We start from the raw sequence: 19,274 nt of genomic DNA, 5'->3' as shown, positions 1-19,274 counted from the left end.
TTATAGCCACTTACTATGGTAAAGGGGGGGGGAGAAGAATACAATAGACTTCTTAAATCTATTTTTCTTAATTTTAACCTATTTTGCTCCAACATCTGTCTCAGATCATTTCACCAAGAGGGGAAGACTTTCTTTTCTTTCATTAAGTCATATTTTGGAGGTTCAAAATCTTTCAACAGCATTTTTAGCAATATTTTCTTAGTGAGAATACTCAGCTGGAGGGGGTGATTTTCCAAGCCAAAGCTGTTTTTTTTTTTTAATATATTTAATCATAACAAGAAGGCTTTAATCAGCAGGACAATGGCAAATGAAGAATTCAGCAGATTTAGCGCCAAGCAAAATGCGGAGTCCTCAAGTTCTTCTTGAGTTTTTCAGTATCAAGTCGCTGCGATGGAAAAACAGAGCCATCAATACAGAGAGCAAGAGAAGCTGATTTCAAGCCACTCAGGGTTATGGCTTTAAAATGGAAAACAGGATTTCCTGTTGTGGCTCAGTGGAAATGAATCTGACTTGTACCCATGAGGATGCAGGTTCGATCCCTGGCCTCGCTCAGTGGGTTGAGGATCCAGAGTTGCCGTAAGCTATAGTGTAGATGGCAGACATGGCTTGGATCCTGTGTTGCTGTGGCTATGGCTTAGGTCAGCAGCTGTAGCTCTGATTCGACCCCTAGCCTGGGAACTTACATATGCTGCAGGTGTCGCCCCCTCCAAAAAAAGGGAAAACAACCACATGACCCACTGATTTGTTGGTTGAATGTCTGCAGAGCCACTGAGCCATTTGGCTTGAGTGACATAAGATGAAAAGTGAGTGTAAAAAACTCCATCTTTTGTTGTATTTTATTCTGAGTCCTGTGTGTAAAGCTTGAGGTATCAGGTGCAGAGCTCATCTCTCCATCGTGGGCAGACACACAAGGTCAAGGACCTCTTGAGTCAAGACACTGAACTGCGATAGATCAGAGGATGACAGAGCGCTAGATTTCCCAAAGGAGAGAGCCACCTTTGGCGACAAGGACACAGATGAGGAGGAGGAGGAGGGTGGTTCTCTGCTAAGGTGATCCCCAAAGTAACTGCAACATCTGATGAATACTTGGTAGCAGGCCTCGTACTGAGTTTTTATATGGCTTACCTCGTTTTATGTTTACAAAACCCTGCAAAATAGTTGCTGTTATTAAGAACATTTTACAGGAGTTCCTGTTGTGGCTCAGCGGTAATGAATCTGACTAGTATCCATGAGGATGCAGGTTTGACCCCTGGTCTCGCTTGGGGGGTTAAGGATCTGTGTTACCATGAGCTGTGATGTAGGTCACAGATGCGGCTCAGATCCTGTGTTGCTGTGGCTGGTGTAGGCCAGCAGCTACAGTTCCAATTCGACCCCTAGCCTGTGGACGTCCATATGCCGCAGGCGTGGCCCTAAAAAGACCAAAAAAAAAAAAAAAAGCAATGTAACCAAGAGTGACAGCTCCTGGTCTATGACCCAGAGCCCGTAATCCTGATGGAGACAAGATGAATCCAGGGCATCACAATCCCAATCCCACTTCATTTTGCTCATTGATCTGAGGCTGGGAGCCCAGAGAGATCCACCTGCCCATATTCTATTTGCAACGACATAGCTGTTTTATTCCACAATGAAAGTACAGCTGTACTTCAACTGGCATCTTGCATCTGTCCTTCCTACCTAACAAATTCACTGCCTCTCAAATGACAGCCTTAAAGAGATATTAAATTGGGTAATGATTTAAACCTCCCAAAAGTTCTTTTAAATTACTGAATCTATGGGAGTTCTCTTGTGGCTCAGCAGGTTAAGGATTCAGAATTGTCACTGCTGTGGCTCTGGTCCCTATTGTGGCACAGGCTCCATCCCTTGCCCAGTTACTTCCGGAAGCCACAGGAGTGGCCACAAAAATAAATAAATAAATAAATAAATAAATAAATAAAATAAAAAACCCAAACAAAGTGAAACACTGAATGTAGCTTTTAAAGTAATTAACTTTAGGAGTCACCAGTGGAAGAATAACATCAAATGTAATGCTGGCTTTTTGCAAAGCCCTTGTACAAATTTGAAACTTCTGGGTTCCTGAACAAGAGAGTCTGTGTTGTTAGTGGCAAGTTCATTCGTGATCATCTTGAAATATAGCATGTTAATATCATCTATAAATCTGAAAACAGAGATAGTACTTATCATGGGAACCCCAGAGTTGACTACTCAAAAAGTAGAGATTCATCATTTGTTCCTTGTCCTCAGTGTCTTCTTAATGGATCTCAGTTTCATCAACTGTCAAATGGAAACTACAGTATCTTTTCTACCTATGTCAATTCAGATATTGGATGGGAACTCTCTTGGGGAAATAAAAAGAAAAAAAAAAAAAACAACCTGATCCAAATGGAAGCCATTATTTTTTATGGTTATATCCACAATATAAAACAAAAAAATTTTTTACTATCTCATCCACCTCCTCCTTCTCCTGCTCCTCCATTGTGTCACCATTTTTCTTGCTCTTTGGCAGGAGTTGATAACAGAATATGCCACTGCCTTTATGATTCCTTGCTGCTCCCAGTTTATAGGAGGCAGGTGTTGAGTGCACATTTGAGATGGAGGGTAATTCAGAGCCTTATGCCCACTCTTGCCATGAAAGGATATTAGCATTCACTTTGAAGCTGAGGGAAGGAAGTCTCCCACCTAAGCAGAGGATAGCTTTATATTAATTTTGCTTGTTGAAAGCTTTATGTAATACTTCTAGTGAAACAACACCCTAAGGCAGGTTCCTTGGGCAAATGAAATGCTACAGCCAAATTATTAGAGAACATCAAAGTTATTTAGTAGGAACCAAGACCTTGGAGGAAGGGCTGACATCTGACTTTAGCAGAAATTGAAAACAATGAACTCTCGCTCTGGTCCAGACTGCATTGGTGTACAGGGTAGGGTAGGAATCCCCAGCTTGGAAGCTGTAGGAAACCTGGCTCAAACCTGTGAAGAAAGGGGATTTTATTGGCTCACATCAAGGAAAGGGTTGGGTGGATATGGCTTTAGGCATCACAAACTCCAGAGCCCCTTTCCTTCAGGGCCTGGTATTTCCCCATGTCCCTGTATCACTCACCACCATTTAAAGTCTTCCCTCATTATGCAAAAGTGGCTGCCAAAGTGCCTGTCCTCACAGCTCCAAAGTCATGGAAGAAAAAAAATCTTCCTTCCAGGCAAGTTGAGCAAAAGTCTGGGTTTCATGTGTTGCCCCTGCACCCACTCCTTGCAGGGGAGCTAAGTGTGCTGCCTGGTCTCCCCGGAAGAGGAGCAGAGCCCCCCAGGGACCACAGGGCTTGTGGTGAGAAGCAGCAGCAATGGATTCCAGGTGGTCACAGACATTCACTGTCACTAAGAAAACCTGGAGAAAGCATACAGACATCCCAGCCACGTCATTTCATAACACCCCCTTGATTTCTGGAAAAGAAGTCCAAGTACTGGACTTTGTGGTTAAAAGCCAGTCACCTTCCTGCCCCTAACAGAGAGCCCATCTCATCAGCTCTGTCCCCAGCCACGTCCACAGCAGTCTCAAATGCCATCTCTGGAAAACTGGAGGAAAATGCCAATACAAAGAATTTTACATTTTTTATTTTAATCTGCCAACGTGTATGCCCCCAGCCCCCCATGGGACAGCGCTTTATGTTATCGAGAGAGCACTCATCACCCTGCTCTGAAGAGTTTGGCTGGGGATTTGCTTTTCACCAGGGTCTGGCGCTATGCTGAGTTCACCGAGTAATACTCGACCTACATGCAGTGGTCAACGGGCTCCTTGCAGTAGCCCTTCCTAGACAAAGAAACAGTCTACCCCAAAGCTGTGTTCCACCGTCTGAGCTCTGAAAGGCAAAAGGCTGTTCTTTTCCTGCTTCTAGGAATCAGTGGTTCATTGCACTCAGCGACACAGTCAGGAAAACTGTGTGGGGAGAACACTGGGCACTTCTGTCTGGTTTTCAAGATTTCTTTTTAGGGGAGGAGGAGCTAAGAGGGCAGCCTCGCTGTTTCAGAGTCCAGTCACTGAAAACCAGCGCACTGCAGAGTTTGGAGGGAAATGAGCCAGGATGCTCAGAGCTGGCGAGAACACAAGGCAAACCATGTCACAGTTGAGGAAACTGAGTGTAAGTATTGTAGTTGCCCCGTCAAGGTTCTGCAGCTAATTTGATGAATAAACAAGATTTAAAAGGCCATACAGGTCCTATTTGGGAAGGCACAGCAAGTGCTCACACACAGAAAGCACTCGAAAAATGAAAACAGGGTTTGAAGTCAGGCACAGCTGCTTTCAGCCTTGGCTCCTCTATGTTTTTGCTGTGTAGCCTCAGGCAGTTTAATTAATCTCTCTGTGCCTCACTGAGGTAATACTACGGATGCCGGATGTCACCCAGCAGTTGTAAGGATCCAGAGGAAACTTATGGAGTTCCTGTCATGGTTCAGCAGAAATGAATCTGACAGGCATCCATGAATACACGGGTTCGATCCCTGGCCTCGCTCAGTGGGTTAAGGATCTGGTGTTGCCGTGAGTGGTGGTATAGTTGGCAAACATGCCTCGGATCTGGCGTTCCTGTGGGTGTGGTGTAGGCCGGTGCCTACAGCTCCAATTTGACTCCTGGCCTGGGAGCCTCCATATGCTGTGGGTGCAGCCCTAAAAAGACAAAGAAACAAAAAAAAAAAAAAAAAAAAAAAAGAGGAAACTTATGCTAAGTGCTTAACAAAATATTTGCCATGGTAGGCACTCAAAAAATGCATGCTTATTTTATTTAAATGATATTTTAAATATTATTGAAGTGTTTTAAATGTTAAATCTTATTTAAATTTTACTTTTTAAAAAGTGAAAAGAAAGAGAGAGAGAGTAAATACCCCAAAGCCATCCTTTTTGGGTATCAGATAAACCAAGACATTTTCTTCCCATTCTTAGAGAGTAAAAAGGATAAAAGATAAAAAGTGAAAGAAGATAAAAGGAGATTAAAATAGATCTGTTGGCCTAAAGATAAAGACAGTATCATTGCAGAAATCAAAAATATTTTAGAAGCTGCAGTTATTAGAAATAGAGTTATAGAAACCAACTTAATGAGGAGGCCCAGGTAATACAGAGACAAAGACCAAGAAACAAAAGAAGGACAGAGAAAACAGTGGAACTGGATCCAAATGACAAGCCTCCAGATTTCTGGGCTGCAGACACCGGAGTCCCTCAGGCAGCCCAGCCAGGGATGCCGCTCTCACGCAGAGCAGACAGCCTGGATCAGGGGCAGCCACGATACTGCCTGCTCAGCTCTCTGTGGAACAGTCAATACACACACCTGGTCCCCTTTCTCCTAACGTGGCTGGCGATCTGCATTTGCATCCAACCTGAGAGGGCTGGGGACTCCTGCTCTCCCCACTTCTGGGCTCAGATGAGACTTTACGTGGTGTGATGGGGCATGTGGTTTCCCTGGCCACTGCCTGGGGGTCGGACAGTGGGTGAGACACATCCCAGGAGAATGGAGACGTGAGTACCGTGGGGAGCAAACTGATGGAAAGGGGTAAGCAGACTGAATCGGCCAAAGACGTAGCAGGCAAATGCTCTGCACCTCCGGCTCTTCTCCAGTGAACTGTCCTAAGACCCAGGGGTTCCTGGAGCCACGGAATGCCAGCTGCGTTCCGTGATGCTGTCTGACCAGCTCGTAACATACAACCCTGCTCTGCTCTTCCTCCTTCTTCCCTCCACTTCCATTCCTCTTTCATCCTTGCTGTCCGGAGTTTGCCCTCCAAACAGAGGGTTGCCGTGAAGGTTTGCCTCTGTTCTGTGCTCCGGGGAATTCAGACTAAGGCAATGATCAAAATGTGATGGATTTTGAATCTTTGATATAAATATTGCGTTCCATGGATTAGAGAATTCACAAGTAGAATTAAATGATAATAAAAATGTAAGAGAAAAGAATGGTCAAGGATGTGCCATGACCCAGACAAGTGATAGAGAATAATACATACTGAGATTTATCCTCGTGAAATTCCTGAACTTTAAACTTTTAAACTGAACTTCTAAAGAAACTAAATGAAGCTTCAAATATGCATAAGGAGAAACAAGTGACTCCCAGGCAAAAAATAAAAAGAAATAAAATACAGATGGGCTAGAATTTCTCCACAATGTAAGATTCCAAATGAAAATGAAGCAATCAAAGGTCTACAAATTTTCTACAAAAAAAAAAAAATTGCTACCTTCAAAATGGTATCCTCAACAAGCTGTTATTTACCTTGGAAGTCAGCAGGACATCCTAAATATGCAAAGAAGATTGATGGGCCTTTCTGCAAACACACTCGAGGGTATGAACTAAGTCAGCAAGAGAGATATCCTGATTCAAAGACTTAAATAAAAACTTAAAACCTTTTATTATCTGGGAATGGGAACATTTTTTTCCCTATAAACCAACAGCCAAAAAACATGAAAGAGAAAAACAAAAGATATTTGCAAACTAAATACACAGAAAACAAAAATATAATTACAAAAAGATGACCAAAATGCTTACTAGCCTATTACATAAGAAAATGATAAAGGTTGGAGTTCCCGTCGTGGCGCAGTGGTTAACGAATCCGACTAGGAACCATGAGGTTGCGGGTTCGGTCCCTGCCCTTGCTCAGTGGGTTAACGATCTGGCGTTGCCGTGAACTGTGGTGTAGGTTGCAGATGCGGCTCGGATCCCGCGTTGCTGTGGCTCTGGCGTAGGCTGGTGGCTACAGCTCCGATTCGACCCCTAGCCTGGGAACCTCCATATGCCGAGGGAACAGCCCAAGAAATAGCAAAAAGACCAAAAAAAAAAAAAAAAAAAAAAAGAGAAAATGATAAAGGCGATAAGAAAAGATATCCAATGAAAAATGGTCCAAGTACATGAAAAGGCAATTCATAAAAGAATTCTGTGTGTGTGTAGATGGACGGTCGACAAATGTTTATCTTTACTCGTAATGAAAAATGGAAAAGTGCAAATTTAAACAAGGTGATACTACTTTTTACCTACCATATTGGCAAAGTTGAAAAAGATAGACAATGTCCAGTGTTCCATAGGGATGGCAACCCTTCTGGAGGAGACTCTAGCAGCATATGCTGAAATTTTACACGTGTCTACCTATTGACCAGCTTTCGACTTCTAGTACTTTATCGTTACGAAGCAATTGGCAAAGGGTGCAAAAGTATATATTGTACCTTTTCCCTGTGAATGCAGTAGTGAATGATCAAAATGCCCATTAAGAGAGGATGACTTAACGAGTTGTGATGTATGTGCACAATCAAATACTATGCAAACCTTAAACATAACGATATATTTCAATATTTAGACATGAAAAGCTATCCATGCACGTGGTGAAATTGAAAAATCAGATTCCATTATGTGTGTGCATGTGTGTGTGCGTGTGTCCTGTGTACCTGTGTTCCTGTCCACATTGCACAGACATCTGAAGACGCTGGGAGATTAGGGGTATAGCTTTTGTTTTTTGGGGGGGTTGCCTACATTTTCTCCATGTTAGATCTGAAAACTTAAAGTAAGCTAAACAAACAACAAGTTTATGCCAACAGATTTGTACTTTCAACCAATAGTGTAGAGATTCTGGGAAGTTTTTCTTAATGTGTGCCTCCTTGGTTGTATCTATCTATGGAGTGAGATAGACCACTCTAATTGGAACAAACAGACTTGCTTGCTTGCTTTCTTTCCTTCTTTCTTTATTCTTCTTTTTTTTTTTCTGTCTTTTTAGGGTGTGCCCACAGCATATGGAAGTTCCCAGGCTAAGGGTCTAATCGGAGCTATAGCAGCCGGCCTACACCACACCCACAGCAACGTGGGATCCGAGATGTGTCTGTGACCCACACCACAGCTCACGGCACCATCGGATCCTTAACCCACTGAGCAAGGCCAGGGATCGAACCTGGGTCTTCATGGACACTAGTCAGAAATGTTTCACTGAGCCACAACAGAAAGTCCCCAACAGGCTATTTCTCCAGAGATTGCAACAGCAGGGGAGGGGGCCACTGTCACTCACATTTGACAGAGACCCGAAGACAATCAGGGGAGCACACAAACTATGGTCCAAAAAGGGGAATGCTTCAGGTGTGTCCTGATGGGAGGCTTTTGGCCTGGAGAGGCTGGAGACAGGCTAACCAGAAGTGGGGCATATTATGTAATTGGCTTGGGAGCATATTTGACTTTCTCTATTGGTGCTAAGGTGGATGTAGGTGTAAAAAAAATAAGGAAACTGGCAGTCATTGACTAAGCCCTGACCGTTCTGCACCAATTGCTGCAGAAGTTGGCTTCCCGGGCTGGTTGTGGCATCGGCGTGGATCTGCTTTGTCATATGGGGTCTGGCCATCGCTGGTCTGTATATTCAGCCTCCCAATGTACTTCAGTTAAGCTACCTTATTGGCTACACTCTGTCTAAGGAGCATAAACAATCTCCTTCGCAGTCTACCACACCAGCATCTACATTAGCCTAGCAATATATTCGAGATAACAGCCAATCTCTGCTTCCATGATCAATAAACAATATTTGCCTCCAAATCTTTACCAACTTAATTTGTTAAGAGTGAGTTATATACCCCACTTTCTATGCAATATTAAACTGGGATGTTTAGTACACTTCCAGCCACTGTTTACAGAACACTTAAGAGATGGAGCACTGTATTAGGGAAATAGCATGCATTATTTCCCTTACACTCACTACTTTATTGGGATGTCTCTCTGGGTTCCATTTTACAGAGGAGAAAACTGAGGCTTGGAGAAGTCCAGCATCATGTTCACAGACACAGAGTTTATCAAGGGGAAGGCTGTGTGAGCCGACATAGGTCTAAATCAATGCCTGTGCTTCTAAATCTCCAGCAGTAAAAGACCCCTTGGAAATGACCTGGCCACTCACAGCCTGGGTTATCAAAGCCCCGAGGAGCCTGGGAAGAGAACACTGTGCCCCAATTCTGAGCTGCAGATTGTTTCTTCAAGGCTATAAAAGCACCCTAACCCATAATTCTTTTATATACCTGGAGGATTTCCATCACGGTGGCAAGAAGCAGGATTCTAGCTAATGTCATCCTTTGGCAGTGACCATCATTCACTTTGATAATTACTAACCTGCTTCCCCAAGGATGTGAGAAGGCCCATCACGGACAGGAGAACAAGAGTTACACACCTCCTGCAGGCTGTGTCTCCTCCAGTAAAACGTTCAGCAGTTTTACTGCCAGAGAAGGAAAGTGTCTATCTCTCTATTATTTACAGAAAAGTTTCTTTATGGTATCATGTTTGCGTTTACCAAGGGCAGAGGCAGCAGCTTCATAATTTCTGAATTTTCTTATTGAACTGGAACCAGTCGTTTTCTAATTGCTTCTTTGCCTTTTCTCATGAGAACACATTTCACCACAGGAAACATGTCTTGGAAATTTCAAATACATCTTTGTTTCCTTCTGTTGTGTCCTTTTTGCCTTCCTCTGCTCACTGTCTGTCCTACACTCCAGCTGCAGCCAGATTTTCTGCACCAGCCAGGGCCATTCAAACAAGCCTGGATACTTTCAGAGGTGGTGGCTTCCTTAGTCTGAGGCTTTCAGCTGCTGAGGGTGGAAAGCACTTCATCCTGGAATCTGACCGCCTGGGTCTCTGTTTTGGTACCATTGCTCACAGGCTATGTGCCCCTGGGCATTTTACGTAACCTCTCTGGCTCTAATGCCTTGTCTTTAAAACGAGCTATTAAGAGCAACTACTTTAGAGATATTTTCTATATTTTTTAAGGCATAATGGGAATTGAATGAGCTCATATAGGCAAACTCTTCCATCAGGGCCCAGCATAGAGTAGGGTTCCAATAACTTAATTTTCAGCCAGTGTCTAAGCCTTAAAATCAATGTACGTTTGAGTTCCCACTGTGGCTCAGCAATAATGAATATGACTAGTATCCACGAGGATGTGGGTTTGATCCCTGACTTCAATCAGTGGGTTATAGTACCCGCCATTGCGGTGAGCTGTGGTGTAGGTCACAGATGTGGCTTGGATCTGCGTTGCTGTGGTGTAGGCTGGCAGCTGTAGTTCCAATTTGACCCCTAGCCTGGGAACTTTGGAGCTGCAGGTGCAGTTCCAAAATGACCAAAAAAAAAAAAAATCAATCTAAGTCTCAGCTCCAAGGTTGTTCCACAGGACATGGGGGTGCAGACCAGCCACATGAGGGGAGAAGAGGCTTCCCAGAAGAGCAGACACCTGCTGATCTGGCATCTCACAGACCCCTCCTTGCAGGTGCTGCTCACAGACCGCCAGTCACATTTGGTGTGCATCCCATTTCCCAGACCTCTGGGCTAGAGGACAATAGCTATCTCCTGCAGCCAAGGCATTCACCCTTAACTTCCAGGTCAGCTCTGAAGTGGTCCCCAAGATCCTCATCTCCTGGTGCCCACACTCTTGTGTGCCCTCTCCCATTGAGGGTAGGCAGGACCTGTGTCTTGCTTTCAGTGAACAGAATACAGGAAATGTGATGGATGTCACTTTCGTGATTACGTTACTTCAGATGGCGATGTCCATTTGCTGGAAGATTCTCCCCCTTGCTGGTCTCGATGAACCTGGCAGCCATGGTGGGAGCCCACTTGGTAAAGACTGATGGCAGCCTCTAGAAACCAAGGATGGTCTCCTGCCAACAGCCAGAATGAAGCTGAGGTGCTCAGGCCTTCAGCCACAAAGAAGTGAATTCTGCCAACAGTTTTGTGTGAGTTTGGAAGTGGGTCCTTCCCAGCTGAGCCTTAGATGTGACTAAGAAGAAGGCCCAACAACTGGCTAGTACTTGCAGGGCCTGGCCTGGGTCCCGCAATGAGGTGTGCTTGCACCTGCGTGGCTGGATTCATCTTGGTTTGTGCTCCAGGAGAGAGATCCTGACAAGCATTGCATTTTTTGTAGGTCGAGCAGGAGAAAGGATTTGTTAGCTGGAAACAGTCTGAGCTGGATTGTCAGCTGCTGAGGAAAGTCACATATTCTTACTCTTGGAGAGCTGAGAAGGTGCCTAACACTCCTGAAAAAGAGGTGTGGGCCACAGCATTCACCCCAGGCAGACCAGGGGGAACCATCCAGCACCCAGCAAACAATCTTTGCCCACAGAAGAGAATTAAAGCTGAAATGTTCCATCAACAGAGAAACCTGATTCTACACGTAGCCTGTGAGTTTTCATGATTATTAGCAGAAATGCATCCAGAGGGAGGGGCAGAGCAGAGCCTCCCAGATATGTCCTTTTCACTGCTATTATCTAAAGGCCAAGAGGAGACGAGAATATTTAGTATATAAATGAGACTCTGATGTCATATTGCTGGATTCTGGGTCTTACTCTATGTGGGGAATGAAATTCAATTGTTTTCAGATCTTCCTTACTGAAAATGTTGCTCCTTCTGTGGCTGCTCAAAAATGAACGAGACTGTGTTTGGAGTGGAAATTCTGTAGCAGATATCCTTGTTTGTTTTTAAACATTTCTGTATTAGAGATAAATCACCAACAGAAAGAAAATGAGACGGGCATCTCCAAAGTTCAAGTCTGCGAGCGGGAATCTTAACTCCCCTGTTCCTTTCTTAGGCTTTCTACCCCCAAATCTACACCCTTCTCCATATCCCCCCATCAAAGAAATTTTTTTACTGAGAATCCCAGTACATTTTTGTGAGAACAAAGTGTCCCACATTCTTACAATGGAAGAGAAGGCAGTGAAATAGAATTTCACCTTTAAGTCTAGTTTTAGTTGATGGAGCAGGAATCTGTCTCTCAGCCAAGTTCTCTCGGCACCTTGGACAGCGACAGCTCCCATCCCCTGTTCTTGCCCAATCAAGGGCCCCAGCTATTTCCCAGGGCAGAATTAGGAAACAGACGAAGCAGAAAGGAAATATGAGTTCCTGGGTGTTAATCATAGAAATTCTTACTGCTGTTATTATTGAGACCTACTATGTATGCATTCTATTTCTCATTCTTACAAATCAATGAAGGCTGAAAGATATATTTGATAATGTCATATTCAGATCTCTCCAGGGCCTTCCTATGCTATTCAGAGGAAAAGCAAAGGTTTGGCAAGACCATGCAGAAACCCTACCTGTCTGATACCATCTCCTTCCATCTCTCCCTGTTCATCTCACTCGAGGAACTGGGCATCTTTATTAATCATTCTCAACAGCACTTTTCCTGGTATCCTTCTCCTACCCCTCAACCTTCTCTCTCCCACTTCCTTGCTGTTTCTCCTTCTCACGGATCCCTTATCACTGTCTAACATATATAATCTTCTTTTCTCCATCCCTCCTACTCCACCAAACGATCACCAAGGGCAGGAGTTTGGTCTGTCTTCTTAACTACTGCATCCCAGTTGCCTCGAATGATGTCCTTGGGATACAGTAGATACTCAATAGATATATGTAAAGTGAACGAAGTGACGAATGAACAAGTGGACAATCCTGTAAGTAATATGCATAGGTGATAAAACTAGGCTCAAAAAGGTTCAAAAAGATGCTAGAAACTTGAGCAAGGTCATGCAGCTGCATAGACAGTGGCACTGGGATCCAAGCCCACCCAGTGTGTGGCCCAGGTCTTCAGCATCCTGCCTGCCCAGGCCTTGCTTGGTGGTCTCTTTTTCCACACCCGTGTTCTCTCTGCCAGGTGCTGATGGCCCTCAGGGTTCTTTGCCTTCCCTCCAATGACACCTCCCCAGATGGGAAATGAAATTTGAGTGCGTTAAGGTAGAGATGACCAAAATGAACTCAGTTACTCATCCTTGGAGATGTTTGCATTCTGGAGGCTTTCAACCCCTTGTCAGAAGTAGCTGGCTCTAAAGGTGAAATCCAGGCCACCACCAACACCCCCTGGGGACAAAGAGAAGGGTGAAGGGTCACTAGTATCTGGAAACCCTTTCATCACCACCCCCTATGACCCCAGGCGGTTGTGCAGCAGCCTTGGAAGAGGCAGCCTTGCTCAGGACCCTGCAGAAACTGTGCCAAGGATTGGATGTGACTTGCTGGCCACTGGGGTACTACACTGTCTTAGGGTTCACTTTCTCCAAAGGCTTCCATGCTCACCCTCTGGTCACCTCTCTAATGACACTGTCTAAACACAACTTGGAAGTGTCTTTTATCTTAAACACTTTATTCCTAAAACCCTAGCCAGAGATATATTTTTTACCCGGGAAAGCAAATTTCCCTGCCTGCAGCTTTTCTTTTGCTACACTTTTTAGAGTGCAAATACTTTCTCATAGGCCTTTATCGCCCCCTGAGGTTAGAATGATATTTCAGATCTGAAAATGGGAAGAGAATTTTTCCAATTATGTTTTTGGTGTTTTATTTTTCCAGCCAATCCATATAAATGCAAATAGAAAATTAGGAAGATTCCCCTGCAATAAAAACCTCTTCTCTCCCTTACACAAGATGCCTGATCAACACCACGCTTGCCATGAGCTTATTAATGCAGTAACCGTTTTTCAACTTTGTGGGAGTAAATAATGTCCACTGGGCTATCTAATTACCTTCCTCACCAACAATGCTGGGCAGATAAAAAAAATGCCAATTTCCTGAACAATCTTCTCTCAGATTTTCCACAGTGTATTAGGAGCACTCTACATCTCACCATCAAAGCCTCCTGGTGCTACAGAGCCTGTTGGCAGGCAGGAAGTCGCTAAGAGATAAATTCCTTCCTGGCATTTCCAGATACTCCAAGAGGAGTCCAGGGTGAGGAGAATGGAGTTGCCACTGGCCAGCAGGTTAGATTTCTAAAGCTGTGCCCATAGGAACAACGGCCAAGACTGGAGGGAGAGAAAGGCACAGGACATAGGGTCCCCGCATCCTAAAATGCGTTAGGACTTCGTCACCGCATCTGTGTCTACATAGAAACAGTGAAGTAGGAAATGCAATGGTTTTCGCAGAATGCCTTCATCGTGTTGCAGAATTAAACATGCATATATACGCATTTATTAAAGTTATGCTTTTGAGATAATAACAGATGTTGTGTTATCTGGGTTTTTTTTGTTTGTTGTTGTTTGCTTTTTATGGCCACACCCATGGCATATGGAGGTTCCCAGGCTAGGGGTCAAATCAGAGCTACAGCTGCCAGCCTACACCACAGCCACATCAACATTCGATCTGAGCTGTGTCTGTGACCTACGCCACAGCTCACGGCAACGCCAGATCCTTAACCCACTGAGCGAGGCCAGGGATCGAACTCTAAACCTCATGGTTCCTAGTCAGATTCGTTTCCGCTGCGCCACGACAGGAACTCTGTGTTATCCTTTTTAAAAAGGAATGTCAGGACTTTCAAGGGAAGGGGTGCCTTTCCTGGAGCGGGTGGGAGTAGGACTTTAATCAGCAGTTTTGGGGAGCCGACCCCCAAAGACTTGCCCCACGCCCTTTACCACTGCGGAGTCTCTGATGTCTTTATTGTTATTGGCAGTATGTCTGTGTTTTAAGATTAAAAAAAAGAAGAAGAAGACAAATTTCTGAGACAAAGCAGTCATCCATGTCGAAGTATATTTGATGGAAAAAGGTGGAGAGGGCTACGCATCCAGAGGGCTCTGGTAATATTTGTTTCTGGTATCAATTGATTGAGGAAAATACAGTTGTGTCATGGATCCTAACATTGGATAATTCCACAAGACTTTCTTAGAAACGGAAATAACACATCCCCAGAGCATTGGCTCTGCTAAGTCATTTCAGAACACAGTAATTAAAAGAAAACATTCAGCATTATGATATCATAGGCAGGAAAAAAAATCAACTACTGTCATGATTGTAAAAATACTCATACGTCTGGCCAATTTCAGATCAAAGCAAATGTATCCATAACTATCCGGAAAAGTTACTCACTGATCACATAAATATTTTATCCTCTTGCAGCAGAAGTTTGACACCAGTTTCCATTTTTTTTAACTTAATTTATTCTGTAGCAGCTGAGAAAAGATACTCAAGAACCGAGAGCATACCAATATTTAATGATAAAGATATAACTGGCTTTTAGCTCATTTGTCATACTATACGCAGTCTGAGCTTAATTCCCAGGGTCCTTTGCACACTTATTCACGGTTTTGCTCTTCGAAAGGAAGTTTTTTTCATCCCTGTACCCACGCCATTGCGGAAGGACCTCTTCAGAAGCTTCTTCTCCAAAACCGGCTTTAGCAAATCAAGTCCCTCTCTCCTGTCCATCCTAGTTGGGCAGCTGTCCAGCAGGATGACAGAGTAATCAGATTTCCCAGACACCTGGCAGTCGAGGTGGGGAGGAGGGAGAGAATACAGCTTTAGGGTTGAAAGCTTATTTCAATAGTAACAATTTCCAAAATCTTATGGTAATAAATCCAATATATCCAATATTTAAAGGGGGATTTGCTGAAACACTTTTTTTTTTACATATACTTTATCAAAATACAAAATACTGTTTGTGGCTGTCTACCCTCTTGCCTAAATTTCCCACTACTTACGTGATTGCTGCTATTCAGTGTTTGTATCATACACCCTGCAGTTATCTTGTTGCTATTACTTTATAAAGACTCTTTCAAGTGGCACTAATTAGTCTTGGGAATAGTTTTTAAAATTCGCTAAGAAAAACAACCACCCATGATAACCAAGCTCCAGGTGACAGTTGGAGCCACTTTTCTTCTGGCGCTGTCCTGGGCCATTTGCCAAAGTTCTCCACAAGGATGTCTTTCTACTTGAATTTGAAAGTTGATGACTTGGGCTTCTGACTTTGTTTCAGTTCCTCATCAGGGACTCAAAGGTCTGGTTAATGTAGGAGCGTGTAGAGGAGGCTTAGTCGTGAAAGAAATAAATCTGGACTCTTTGAGCTCTAATTGACCCTTGAGAACCTGCAGTTCTACCCCATACTTTGTAGATGAAGACTCAGCCCCAGAGCGAAGGGGCGCAATGGATGGTCTTTGTACTACAGGCTCTATGTGCATCCTCTCATTTTATCCCCCTGAGAACCTCTATGCCGTAGGTCCTATTATTTCTTCAGTTATCATTTCCTTTCAATGAAGAAATTAACTAATGAAGAATTAGCTTGGAGGTGAAGCAAAGGCATTTGAGAGGAGGCCTCTGACTCCACGTCTGTGTTTTTCAGCAATATGAGAACTACGGGAAGAAAGGGGGCTGAACGCTTTCGTTACCTCAAGAAACACACTCCAATGTCAAAAGCACACATTTCCCACTCCAGGGCAGGAAAACAAGTTGGGTTTTGGTTACGTTAGAGCTGAAATGGGACCAGAGTGGGTAAAATGACCCCTGAGATTCTGCACTGACCACTGGGTGGCTCCCTGAAGGTTCCAGCAGTCAGAGCTCCCAGGCAGACCATCCCCACTGGTCTCTGAGGGAAAAAGATGGACATTTGGGGGTTTGGAGTCTGAGAACAGTCAAAGAATTTCATAAGTATTGGTCATGAGAAAACCCACCAAAAAATCATTGCACTCTGTGTTGTTCGCACTGTGATATGAGGCCGTCTACTTTAAGTTCCCGGCGAGGCGGGGTCGGTGAGCCATTTCAGAAAAGGAAGCATTTCACTTCTTTCCAGAAATTCTCATGAGGCCACATTTATATTCCCAAAAAAGTGCATTACTTCTAGTTATGAGACCTCCAAAACATCACTAAATATCCCTAAAAGGATACTGATGCACTTTGAGGATCCATGAAGGAAGCCCTGGTCAGGCAGACTCATTAACTGAATAATGTGGTGTGTTTGCCTGGTAGATAAGCTTTGTGAAGTTCACAACAAATGTTACAAAAGCCTACACATCCTTTGGCTGCATAATCATGCACCTTAAACCGTCGAATTGGCACCCGTTGCTGTATGATGGGGTTATAATGAGAGCAACATGGTCACGTGAAAAGAACAGAAACATGGAAAAAGCAGTGAAGGAAGAAGGATTTCATTTACGGACAAGGAGATCCCAGAAGAACAAGAGAAGAACATTCTTAATTTAAGGGGTGGGAGGAACCTGCACACAAATGCCTCTTGTTTAACAGAAATGTCGTGAACAAACCTTCAGGGAAAGAATAGAAAGTAATTAGGAAGACACTTGAGAAAATATACCGATTTATGGATTGTGACTCATTTGCTTGATCAATGTGGTGTCTTATACAATCAATGACTAAATTAGTGTAGAATGCTCATAGGCGTAAACAGGAAAAAAGAAGCTGGGTTAAGTAAACAAGAAATAGAAAAATGACAGATGCAAAGATTAGTGAGATGACTCATAATATAAATAGCTAGATCATTATGTTTGGACATATATTTATGACTTAGGATTCCTGTGGCATCTCATTATCCTAAAAGTGGTTTCATAAATTACATTGATTTCAGTAATTACAGTATGCCAGGTTACGTTTTAGAGAAACAACGTTAAAGTATAAAATGCTATCGGTGACAAAAGATATTTTAAATGTTTAGACAAAGTATTGACATACCAACAACAGAACTATCCTGTTGAGATGGCATTAAAAATTCCAAAGAAAGACATTCAGTTTCTGAACAGTTCAAGGACTATAGTTAGGAATTCAATCAATAATCTTGAATACATATAAGACAATATTTTAGAGGTAAAGCAGCATATTATCTATACTTTGTATCTGAAAAGTTACCATTTTTGTAAAGTCGAGAAATTTTCTGCTTTTGAAAAATAATCCCTTGTACTTTTAACATCATTTCAATGGTAAAATGTTCACTTTGATTAGCAGCAGATGCTTGTGGAACCACTAACTTGTCGTTGAGCCAAACAATTCACATTTTACAATGAAATGAATATTTTCCTATGCAAAGGCCAATGCCTAAATAACTCAAAACAAATTCTAATAGAGTCTCTCTTACCTATTGTCACATAAATGTTTCTTTTTACCTACCTTTATGAGTCTGCTTATATTTTTTCATTGTTAAGTTCTAATAATAAGGGAAATTGCCTTTCTGTCACGTATTCCTAGAGATTATTTGGAACTTACATATTCTGCAATACCAGTCATCTAGTCAAGCATCAAACACAGAGGCAAAACTCTTACCTTAGGAGATGGAACAGGATAACACCACAACACATGCATCGTAGAAATCAACAGAGCGAGAATAAGACTGAACTTTAATGAGCTGCAGAGTAGGAAAAAAAAAACCAAAATAGTATTATTTAGGCAAGTATCAATGAAAAGACATACACAAATTCAACATTTTCCTTTGTGGAAAAATGCAATCTTTTACCTAATCATTTTAGACTTCCTGAAATCTCTGTAGATGGGTGATTTTTATTGCCAAATGCCTTGCTCTTACTGCCTGCTCCTCTTTGGGTGATCCCTTTTATACTAGAAAAGTTCAAGAGTAAAAATATCATCATGTCTCATCACATGTGACTAATTGGTCTGGCCATGGCCTTTTTGTTCCTGTTACGTTGAAAAAGGACAGTAACATATAGGCACTGTCATCGAGCTTCCAGTGATTGACTTCATTTAAAGTTTGCCATTAAAAATGTCTTTCAGAAGCACTGTCTTTTAAATTGTGTCTTTGTGACACAGATGGCCAGAGGTCTCCGAAGGCACCCAAAGTTTGTTCAGCTCAGCGTTTAAACATTTGAGAAAGATGACATCATCTCCTTGAATATATAGATATCGCTTTTCAGAGAATAATGCCAAAGGAATCCTTAGAGAAACAAAGAGCATCAGCCCAAGCAATGTGAGCAACTTGAGTTTTCTACACTAGACTTCCTTCTTCTAGGACTTCTGGGGTTAAAGCAGGGAAGCAAATGTCACCATCCCCGCCTGCCCCTTTGTCATTAACCATGCAAATGAAGGAAGGGCACTATCTCTGCCCTCCGTCCACGTGCATCCCCAAAGTCCCGGCCCAGAGTTCTGGGAGAGCCTGCCTGCTGTGGCCTCCTTTTTCTCTCCAGGACATGGAATTTCTCCAGGAAGCCTCCGCTGTCCTTGCACTGCATCGGGCTCCACATTAACAAGCGGACTCCGAAGCACTAAGTACCAACAGATGTTGCTGAGGCTTTACAACGGGCGAAACACAAGGGAGGTGCCTTCGGCTTGGATGCCTAGTGTTTCTGAGACGCAGCCAACATTTGGTGAATACAAAGCAACGACGAAACCCTTGCCTTCTCGAGAGCGGCATGTTTTGGAGGGCAAAGCTGTCCCTGTGTCTGGGACAGGTGCTGCCCATTTGTCAGCGTTGCACGCTTTTCTTCTGAAAACCGCCCCTGTGTGGGATTCTCATGAAGCTGTCCATCACATCGACACACTTCGCGGTCCACAAGGAAGAGCAGGCGACCTGACTCCCAGGAGGATCCGGATCACCGGAATGAGTGTCGT

The 19,274-nt window shown here is 43.4% G+C and overlaps 1 protein-coding gene across 1 annotated transcript; it reads right to left on the bottom strand.

The window, feature by feature from the left end:
• Positions 1 to 15,014: 15,014 nt before the first annotated feature.
• On the bottom strand, positions 15,015 to 18,895 carry NPS (neuropeptide S). The gene is made up of 3 exons (XM_021073718.2): positions 18,761 to 18,895; positions 17,976 to 18,068; positions 15,015 to 15,194 (listed from the first exon to the last, which is right to left on the bottom strand). The coding sequence occupies exons 1-3, from the start codon at positions 18,893 to 18,895 to the stop codon at positions 15,015 to 15,017; spliced, it is 408 nt and encodes a 135-aa protein (XP_020929377.1).
• Positions 18,896 to 19,274: the final 379 nt, after the last annotated feature.

This window comes from Sus scrofa, chromosome 14 (assembly GCF_054392235.1).
Source record: "Sus scrofa isolate SSC_HxYL_T2T_F1_AM1 chromosome 14, Sscrofa_HxYL_maternal_Yorkshire_Landrace_v2.0, whole genome shotgun sequence".
NCBI classification, from domain to species: domain Eukaryota; kingdom Metazoa; phylum Chordata; class Mammalia; order Artiodactyla; family Suidae; genus Sus; species Sus scrofa.
This window is presented reverse-complemented; position numbering and strand designations above follow the sequence as displayed.

Bases quoted from the DNA above. Each gene is read 5' to 3' on its own strand.
- NPS (XM_021073718.2), bottom strand. From the start codon at position 18,895: ATGCAGTGCAAGGACAGCGGAGGCTTCCTGGAGAAATTCCATGTCCTG. The intron at 18,069-18,760 runs GTGCCCTTCCTT...GTTTTTTTTTTC, and splicing joins GTGGACGGAGGGCAGAGATA to CTACTCTGCAGCTCATTAAA. The intron at 15,195-17,975 runs GTAAGAGTTTTG...CTCGACTGCCAG, and splicing joins ATCCTGTTCCATCTCCTAAG to GTGTCTGGGAAATCTGATTA.